Here is a 10,579-nt window from a genome sequence, read left to right as displayed (position 1 = left end):
GAGAAATAACTAGAGTTCATTAGTCCTAATCTTAAAGCAGTCTGATAAAACCATAAAGCCATAAGATATAATCTGTCTACGCTGTTCCCTGCTTCGGTGAAATAACCAACATAATCAAAGATCTCACACAACCTAAATACATTCGCTTCTCATTTTCCAACTGACAGAAGATCGAAATCTGAAAGAATGTATCTCCAGCATCAACGACAACTTCTATTCCACTGTTCTAAGACCATTGAACAATAAAATGGAATATTGACCTCACGGTGACCTTGTTATGGCTTTACACCTTATTGCCTGCCTCGAATACACTCTTTCTGAACATGTGACAATGATAAACCTATTTCTCAGTTCACTAACTTGCCATTTATCTCTATCCTGCAGTTTTGAATTTCGCCCATTCCGCTTTATTCGGGCGATGATATTTGCGATTGAAGAAATAAACAGGAGTCCCATTCTGCTCCCAAATATTACACTGGGCTACAGGATTTATGATTCGTGCAATCTACCTCGCCTCTCAGTGAAAGCGGCTTTCGAAATGTTCAACGGACAGGACGCAGCATACAAGCAGCAGTCTTGTCCCCCACGCTTACCCGTCCCTGCCATCGTGGCGGAATCGGGATCGTCGCAGTCCCTGGCGGTTGCGGCGTCAATAGGTCCGTTCAGAGTCCCCATGGTAAGACAATTATTTACTGCTATGGTGTTATTATTCTCTTCTCAAGCCGTCATAGTTAATTTCCAAACGTAAGACAGCGGCTCTAGATTCAAAACATGGTGCCCTTATTTTATCGTGTTGAATAAGCTTTTCACATTTTTCAATGCATTAGTTTATTACTTCCGAGTGATTCAATAGTTGAATAGCCAGTCGTTGTGTTATATTCTATGATAATCACCTAATGTACATACACTGCCAGACTTACTACCCGACGCCAATTTCAAGGAATTATGGTTCTGGATTCCCAGAAGCATGTTCCCTGTTCCCCTCATGTTCTCTTTAACATTGTCTTTGGGAAAAGTTTATGAGAAGTCCTTAGGTAGTGATAAATTAGTTGGGCAGCAACTACTGAAAATAGAACTTCCTCCATAACAATCGACCGTCAAATCGAGTGTCGATTTACGGTCATCTGCACAAGTATATGTATGTACAGGTGCTGTGAAAACCTCCAGCAGCATTACAGGCATACAGCGCCTGATACACACCATTCACAGGAAAAACATAAATTAGACGATTTATACACATTTCCTTCAAGAACGTTAAGCATGTGTTCTTCATGTAATATAAACTGATACAAGGAGTAAATATGTCGGTTGACTGGTCAATTTTTATCCGTCAATCCACATTATTACTAGAATCCAACGTCATGCATTTACTGTTTGTTTCAGCTTGGTGTATTATATATGTGTGCGCGTATGTATACATGTACAAATATATGTATGCAACAACATATATGTGTGTTTTAGTGTATGTATTTGTGTGTGCGTGCACGCGCGCATGTGTGTGTGTGTGTGTGTATATATGTGTGTGTGTGTGTGTGTGTGTGTGTGTGTGTGTGTGTGTGTGTGTGTGTGTGTGTGTGTGTGTGTGTGTGTGTGTGTGTGTGTGTGTCTGTGTGTCTGTGTGTGATTCTCCACCGCCCCAACATACCCTCAGTTTGAGTTGCCATCAGGTGGATGGTGAGGTGTTGGGTGAAATCTTTCATTCAGTGACTTAGCCTTCCTCAGCTACAGAGAAAGATCAGTGGAATTTTTCTTAGGGGGCGGAGGATGCTAGACAGTGAAGTTGGTGGGAACATTACGGCATTATTATTAAACCATTCCACCTGCTCTTCAATGTCTTTGTCTCCGTCCCATTAGGCAGGAAATGCTGCAGCATTAAGTCAATGAATGATAGGGTGGGAACAGTTTCATCCCACAGGCCGTGAGACTACGGTACTCCCTGCAACCACCTAAGTCTCATCGATAAGAGGCGCCAGTAGCCTTATTGTTTCTGTTCCTTTTCGCCGCTTGTATTATATCCGGCAGAATATTTGCCATTTCCTTAGCATTTGTCTGATTTCCGAAGCTAAGTTGCTAGTTCGACGCTCAGGCCAGCACGGATTTAAAGGAGCAGGGCGCCCGGCGGAGTCGTACCCTTGAAGTCCGGTGCTGATACCACCACCGGCTGGCCACCAATAACAGATTAGAATTTTTTTTAATTCGATTGGAAATGCACCGAATTATTTGTTAATTTATTTGTGGTAGCATTACTTTATGTGCTATGTGTGTATTATATATACTCTACCGTGCACCTTGATCAGGAGGATTTTGTTTTCCTGGTGCGGTGTATATATATATATACGTTGGAATGACAAGAATTTGAACTTGAAACTTAACTTGAACTTTACTCGGTTTCAGAAAGAAAAGAAAATTATAAACCAAATGATAAGGTAAGGTACTCCATTTGATAAGCTACCCCATGCGAGGTTTACTGAGAAAGTAAAGAGGAATGGGATCCAAGGAGACATTGCTCTCTGGATCTCTGGACATTGCTCTCAAGAAATGGCTTGCAATAGAAGGCTAGGAGTGGTTGTGGATGGATCATTTTCTGCAAGGAGGTTACTGAACGGTAGCGTGCCTCGGCGATCAGTTCTGAGACTCCTTCTCTTTGTGATTTTTATAAATGACCTGGATAGTAAGTGGAGGGATGGTTAGTAAATTTGCTGATGACACAATGTTTGAGGGTGTTGTGTATAGTGTGGAGGGCTGTCAGAGGTTACAGTGGGACATTATTAGGATGCAAAACTGGGCTGAGGAGGGACAGATGGAGTTCAACCCCGATAATTGTCAGATGGCACAATTTAGTACGTCAAATTTGATGGAAGAATACAAGGCACTCGGCAGTGTGGAGGATCAGAGGGATCTTCGGGACCTAGTCAATAAGACACTCAAAGCTGCTGCGCAAGTTGACTGTGTGGTTGGGAAGACATATGGTGCATTGGCCTTTTCGACCGTGAGATTGAACTTAAAAGTCGAGACTGAATGTTACTGCTATGTAGGACCCTGATCAGATCACAGTAGGAGTACTGTGCCCAGTTCTGATCACCTCACTAAAGGAAGGGTGTGGAAACCATAGAAAGAGTGCAAAGGAGATTTACAAGGATGTTGTCTGGATTGGTGGGTATGCCTACTGATAATAGGTTGAGCGAACTTGGCCTTTTCTCCTTGGGACGGCGGAGGATCAGCGGTCACCTGATAGAGGTATATAAGGTGATGAGAGTCATTGATCCTGTGGATAGTCAGAGGCTTTTTCCCAGGGAGGAAACAGCTAACACGAGAGGACACAGTGCTTGGACGTACATCCTCACAGATGTTTGGATGTAGGTACAGGGGAGATTCCAGGGGTATAATGTTTACACGTAGACTGGTGAGCGCCGAGAATGGGCTGCCGGCGACGGTGGTAGATGCGTATACAACAGGGTTTTTAAGAGGATCCTGTATAGGTACAGGGAGCTTAGAAAAATAGAGGGCTATGGGTCACCCGAGGTAATTTCTAAAGTGAGTACATGTTGGGCCGAAAGGCCTGTATTGCGTTGTAGTTTATTTTATGTCGATGTTCTATGTTTCAAATTACTGTTGACAAAAGAAATCTCAAATTTGAAAATAGCAAATACTGACAGCGCCCATGCAAATGTGATGAAGGGTTATTGATCCGAAAGTCACCTCAAAATCTTTCTTTGATTGGCTTGAATTATTTCTACCATTTTCTGTATAAAATCTCAATCTCAAAAATAGGGTAACTGCGCACCATTTCCACAGGGTATGTAAATCAAGATCTAGAAGGCATTAATTTGATATAAGACAGTAAGATAGCAAAGGAACGTGAGCGGAGTCTTTTCACACAGAGGACAGCTGGCGTTTGGAATGAGCGGCCGATGGAAGTGATTTAATAAAGTTAATTGAAACTGGACAGGTACATAAACTGTAAAGGTTTTACGGCATATATGCAAAATGCAAGTAAATGAGGGTAGATTAATGGGCATTTAGGTCAGTATAGAACAGTTGTTCCGAAAGGTCTGGGTACATACTGTGCCAAGCTACAACCGTATGTATGGAACAGCTGAGAGGAATATAGGTTAAATAGAGGTAAATGGGAAAATATTATTGGGCATAGAGATTAGTATAGAGTAGTTAGGCCGAAAGGTCTCTGCCAATGCTACACCATAATCGTATGGAATGCGCCAGTGTAGCACTGTAAACGTAGATGCAGATCTTCGCCGGAGGTTTATCCCCGATACCGAAATAATGTTGCTGTCTTATTTCTCTTTGTTTCCCTTGTGGTTCCTGACCAGGTTAGCTATTTCGCCACGTGTGCCTGTCTCAGCAACAGGAGAAAATTCCCTTCCTTCTTTCGAACGATCCCAAGCGATTACTTCCAAGCTAAAGCATTGGCCCAACTTGTCAGGCGGTTTGGATGGACGTGGATTGGAACGGTAAGGAGCGACAACGATTACGGCAACTTTGGGATGCAGGCCTTCACTGAGATAGTTCAGCAGCTCGGTGTTTGCATTGCCTTCTCTGAGACTTTTCACCGGACGTATTCGAGAGAAAAGTTACTTCATGTTACTCGCGTTATTCGGACAGCATCCACGAAAGTCGTGGTGGCCTTTCTCACTCGAACGGACATGGACAGTTTATTGAAGCAAATTGCTCGGCAAAACATTTCTGGCATCCAGTGGGTGGGCACTGAAGCGTGGATCGCAACTTCGCTTCTATCTCCAGAAGAGAACAAAAGGTTCGTCACTGGATCCATCGGAATCGCCATTCGTAAAGTGAATATCCCGGGTTTCAAGTACTTCTTAACGGATTTTCATCCGTCTGCCTATCCGGGTAATCTTTTAGTTGAAGAATTTTGGGAAAAGACCTTCGACTGTAGACTGAGAAGAATAGATAATTACACAGAAAGCACAACAGCCACCGCTCAGCCTCGTCAATGTTCAGGAACGGAGAGCCTGAAGACTGTGTCTAACACCTACACGGACGCATCTCAGCTGAGGGTGACCAACAAAGTTTACGAGGCTACGTATGCTATAGCTCATGCACTTCACACTATGTTGTCGTGTAAAAGTGGCGAAGGTCCATTTGTCAATCAGTCTTGCGCAAACATTTCAAATTTTCAATCATGGCAGGTACGTAGAATTGCCCAAGTTATTCAGGAAATCCAATTAAAATTCGAGGTTTATGAAAAATGTTGGGTGACCAATGTCATCTTCCATCATCTGTGTCTACCTCTATTAGGTATTGCATTACATGCAGTCGTTAAATTTCACAACGAAGGTCGGGGAAAGGGTAAATTTCAACGAAAACGGAGATTCGGTGCCTACGTACGACATTGTGAACTGGCAGGTGAATAGCGAGGGGAATGCCGCTGTCTTGATAGTTGGACATTATGACGGATCCGCTCCTTCAGAAGAACAGATCATAATAAATGAAGAATCTATTGTTTGGGCTGGTGGTCGCAGAGAGGTAATACGTAAAAACGTGTTTCCTGCTTTCACAAAATAATTTTAGCTTTAAAGAGCCAAATATATTTCTGTAACATAGCATCATGATTGAGACTGGTGATGTCACAATACAGCCGTTACCTAGTTGCGAAAGTCCGAGTTCACATCAGCGCTACTTAACAAGGAGCTCCACAACATTACTAAGTTCAAAGGTCAGCCGTATCTGCACGAGTTCATTCCGACAGGGGCACAGCGAGTCTTTAGAGTTAGCTCTGTCTCTTTTTGCCTCTCTCTCTCTCTCTCTCTCTCTCTCTCTCTCTCTCTCTCTCTCTCTCTCTCTCTCTCTCTCTCTCTCTCTCTCTCTCTCTCTCTCTCTCTCTCTCTCTCTCTCTCTCTCTCTCTGCACCCTTCCCTCCTCTCTCTGGTGCTCTATCTCTCCTATCTCTCTTTCTCACACAATCCGTCTCTGTCCCTCTCCCTCTCTTACACTCACTCTCTCCCCCTCTCCTATCTCTCTCCATCCCCTCCCTCTCTCACTCACTTCTCTCTCCCTCGCTCAGTCTCTCTATCTCTTTCTCCCTCTCCCTCCCTCTTTCTCTTCATCACTCTCTGTCCCTCTCTCTCTCTCACTCTCCCTTTTTTGTCTCTCTCGCTCGCTCTCTCTCTCTCGAACTCTTTCTGTTTCTTCATTGCTCCACTTTTAGTAATTCCTCTGTATTATCGGACAATATTTTAATACTTTTCAGTTCAGTAGTATGGAAGGGTGCTGGGCACGTCGAGTTATTTTGTGTGATTTCCGACTTACGGTCAGAAACTATTTACGGACATCTTTAAAAACGGGAGCCATTCGATACCTGGAAACGATATGTGTATGGATGGCTAACTTGGACGTTCCTAAACCGGGAATAGTGTGTGTGTGTGTGTGTGTGTGTGTGTGTGTGCGTGTGTGTGTGTGTGTGTGTGTGTGTGTGTGTGTGTGTGTGTGTGTGTGTGTGTGTGTGTGTGTGTGCATATATTTCCTAGTTGAAAATATTGGAAAAAATTCTTTGCGCTGGCAATTTGGAGGAATTACACCCAGAAAAATGCAAGATGAATTTGTTGATGAATTATTCCCTGTACACAATAGTGAGTAAGATCAAAGAACGTACAAATAGTTCGAGCCAGAGATTTATACAGTAGAGAATCAGACTCTAACAACTAACTCACCCGTGCTGACAAGGGGCACACCTATTTGCTCGCACGGCCCACATCACTATAAACCTGTGCCATCCATGATCCCATCTAAGCGTCTAAACGGTTTCATTGCACCTACCTAAACTGCTTCCTAGAACCATAGAACCATTGAATACTACAGCACAGTACAGGTCCTTCAGCCCTCTATGTTGTGCCGACCTATATAATCCTTAAAAAAAGTACTAAACCCACACTACCCTATAACCCTCCATTTTTCTTTCATACGTTTGCCTGTCTAAGAGGCACTTAAATACCCTTAATGTTTTAGCCTCCACCACCATCCCTGGTAAGTCATGCAGGCACTTACAACCCTCCGTATAAAATATTTACCCCTGATGTCTCCCCTAAACTTCCCTCCCTTAATTTTGTACCTATGCGCTATTTTGTTATTGGTGCCCTGGGAAACGGGTACTGACTATCCACCCTATCTATGCCTCTCATCATATTGTAGACCTCTAACAAGTCCCTTCTCATTCTTCTTCGCCAAAGAGAAAAGTCCCAGCTCTGCTAACCTTGCTTCATATGACTTGTTCTCTAAACCAGGCAATATCCTGGTAAATCTCTTCTACACCCTCTCCATAGCTTCCACATCCTTCCTATAATGAGGTGACCAGAATTGAACACAATACTCTAAGTGCGGTCTCACCAGAGATTTGTAGAGTTGCAACATGGCATCTCTATTCTTCAACTCAATCCCTCTGTTAATGCACCCTTGCAACCCATAGGCTTTCTTAACTACCCTCTGTCAGTATTTCCAGATACTCACAAACGTCCGGATGGAGAAAACGCTTCTCAATTAAACTCTGTGTCGCGCCTCACATTAAAACTATTGTGGTACAGATATTTTCTCTGCATGAAGGAATTGCCCCTCAGGTCCTTTTTAAATTTGCCGACGCTACAGCTTGAACCCAGTATGTGTTCCGTCGCACCTAGTGATATTACCTTTCAAAAAAAGCATTAATACGCGTTTCTGCTTTTCTATGAGATCCCCCGGGCAGTTTGTTCCAACAGCTGTTCCCCTGGAACAAGAAAAGCAGCTCGCAAGGGACAGCCTATTTGTTGCTTTGATTGCATTCTGTGCGCCGAAGGTACGATCAGTAACACCACAGGTATGGACAAGAAACATATTTATTGTTCGTGTGGCCGCAGGCGTCACCAGGCCGCTTATAAATCAGCTTTTCCTTTCTTCCTTTAAGATTCAATAGAATGCATGAGGTGCCCCAGCGATTCCTGGCCCAACGACCTGCAAGTCCAATGCATGCAGAAGCAGGTTGACTTTCTCTCAGTTACCGAGGCGATGGGGGTTGTTCTGACGACGCTAGCATTGATCGGAACTTTCTTCACTGCCACGATAGGTGGTATTATCTTGTTTCACAAAGACACTCCCATCGTGAAAGCAAACAATGCTGAGCTCAGCTTCCTACTTCTCCTCGCGCTGAGCCTTTGCTTCCTCTGTTCAATCACATTCATTGGCGAGCCGTCGGCGTGGTCCTGTATGTTACGCCACACCATGTTTGGTGTTAGTTTTGTTCTTTGTGTCTCCTGTGTTTTGGGCAAGACTATTGTTGTGGTGATGGCATTTCAGGCAAAGTTACCCAGCAATAATGTGTCCAAGTGGTTTGGTCCCCTACAACAGCGCATGACTGTGTTTCTTCTTACACTGCTACAGTGTTTAATATGTACCGTCTGGATCATCAAATCCCCACCTCTCCCTGTGAAAAACATGGCCTATTCAAACGAAGTGATTCTTCTCGAATGTGACGTTGGGTCCGAAGTAGCATTTTACTGCGTCTTTGGTTACATAGGTTGCCTGTCATTGGTTTGCTTTGCCGTTGCCTTTTTGGCACGGAATTTGCCAGATAATTTCAACGAGGCGAAATACATTACATTTAGCATGCTAATTTTCTGCGCTGTTTGGATATCTTTCATTCCAGCTTACGTCAGTTCTCCCGGGAAATTCACTGCGGCGGTGGAAGTGTTTGCAATTTTGGCTTCAAGTTTCGGCTTACTTTTCTGTATCTTTGCACCTAAATGTTACATCATATTGTTAAAGCCGGAGAAAAATACAAAGAAACATTTGATGGGCAAAGTGCCCTCGTGAAGGCTTTAAGCTGCATTAATGTTAATTAACTGGTACTTGTTTATTATTGTCACAAGTACCTCGATACAGTTGAAAGTGGTCTTGCATACTCTTCATACGGATGCATTGAGGTAGTACAAGAGGAAGCATTGACAATGCAAATAAAGCTTAAAAGCTTCTGATAAAGTGTAGTTCAAGATCATAACGATGTGAATATGAGGTCCCGAAGTAAATTTGTTGATACAACTTCTGATAGAACCGGCTCCTCTGTAAAATCCTGTCCGTTTAGTTATCCTGCTCTTCTTCAAATTTACTGCCATCGAGGTTTGTGAGTGGGGAATATTGCTTCTCTACTTTGAATGCAGTGATTTTGTTACTGCACAATAAACATGTATTTAATTCGTTCCCAATCAAAATTTGTCCTCGATTTACCTATTGGGCGGGGGGGGGGGTAGATCTACGATTCAAATATTCAGAATGTAATACGTTGGCTGAAAGCCGATAGATATATCGTGAGCAGCTATATTGGAAACTTATTATCATTATGATCTTACCAAATAAACGACGGGACAAAATTGATATTTTAAAGGTCAGACACAATGGGACAGTTTCCACCGTATCTCTCGTTATGTTTAAAATACAGAACCACGCAACCACCACGGCCCTTTTTTTTTATTTCACTGCGCACTAAAGTGACTTCATTGTGTAATGATCAATGTGCATATTCGTTACCAAAGGAGATTTGAATGAAAAACGCGTCATTGGCATATTTTCTCCTCCATCTGCAACATTAAAGAAATTTTAGATACAGAACGAATTTCCTCTAAATGCAGTATTTGATATTTTGTTGCTCTGGCTTAGGAGAATATTAAATAAATTCTGCTGCTTCACTCAACTGTGAGTCATCACAGGTCCCCACAGGACAAAAGTTTTTCTCATCTCGGTACTATATGGCCAGCATGGTCATGGAAACTACCCGCACGTGCCATCACGCCTGCGGTCCCACACTGCCAGGTCCATTATAACACCTATTCAAACTTTCGGTTTTGAAAGAAACGGCACAACCCCAATCACAACAGTTTTCCAACACTGTGGTCGCTCTGATGACCTCACAGCAAAATTGACTTCCTTATTACTTTATTCTAACCGAGTTTTGTTCTAAATTTTATTATAATATTTTCTCTTGAAAGTTCTGTTTCTATGACGTAACGTACTTGTGATTCTGCGAGGAGGAAGGGGCCAGATTGATGTGGGTGGTCAGAGCTAAAGGGGGTAGATCAGTGAGATCATGAGTTAGACGTGAATTGCTTCTTGATATTAGCAGGGCAAGCTCCGAAAGCTTTTCAAAAAGTTTAGTGGATTCTGGGCATATGAAATGCACAACGATCAGGATGAAGGTACACATGTGATATGACGTATGATGTTCCGAACAATGCGGTGCACTATGATGAACACACGCACGTTACTACTTATCTGTTTGTTGCTCATCCACCTTAACGTGTTTTGCGTTCAGAAATGCTCTTCTGCAAACTCCTGTTTTAACGCTCGGTTATCTGAGTTACTGTCGCCTTTCCTTCAGCCAAAACGAGCTTGGCCCTTCTTCTTTGATGACCTTGTTGCACAGTTAGGGATTGGCTGGTACGACGTTGTGGGCTTCACTGAGCCGAGGTTGAAGAAAAGGTTATAGCTGAGAGCTTATCATTCAAGGATACAAGTTCTATCGAAAGGACGGGCAAGAAGGCACAGAGGTTGGCGTGACTCTGTTGATAAAAAAAATACATAATTA

The 10,579-nt window shown here is 43.1% G+C and overlaps 1 protein-coding gene across 1 annotated transcript; it reads left to right on the top strand.

Annotated features, from left to right (window-relative positions):
* The first annotated feature begins 418 nt into the window (after positions 1–418).
* LOC132404246 (extracellular calcium-sensing receptor-like) lies at positions 419–8,814 on the top strand. Its single transcript, XM_059988368.1, has 5 exons — positions 419–676; positions 4,329–5,165; positions 5,275–5,502; positions 7,699–7,801; positions 7,910–8,814. Exons 1-5 carry the CDS (start codon positions 419–421, stop codon positions 8,812–8,814), a joined length of 2,331 nt encoding a protein of 776 aa, XP_059844351.1.
* Positions 8,815–10,579: the final 1,765 nt, after the last annotated feature.

Source organism: Hypanus sabinus, chromosome 2 (genome assembly GCF_030144855.1).
Source record: "Hypanus sabinus isolate sHypSab1 chromosome 2, sHypSab1.hap1, whole genome shotgun sequence".
Classification (NCBI taxonomy): Eukaryota; Metazoa; Chordata; class Chondrichthyes; order Myliobatiformes; family Dasyatidae; genus Hypanus; species Hypanus sabinus.
This window is presented reverse-complemented; position numbering and strand designations above follow the sequence as displayed.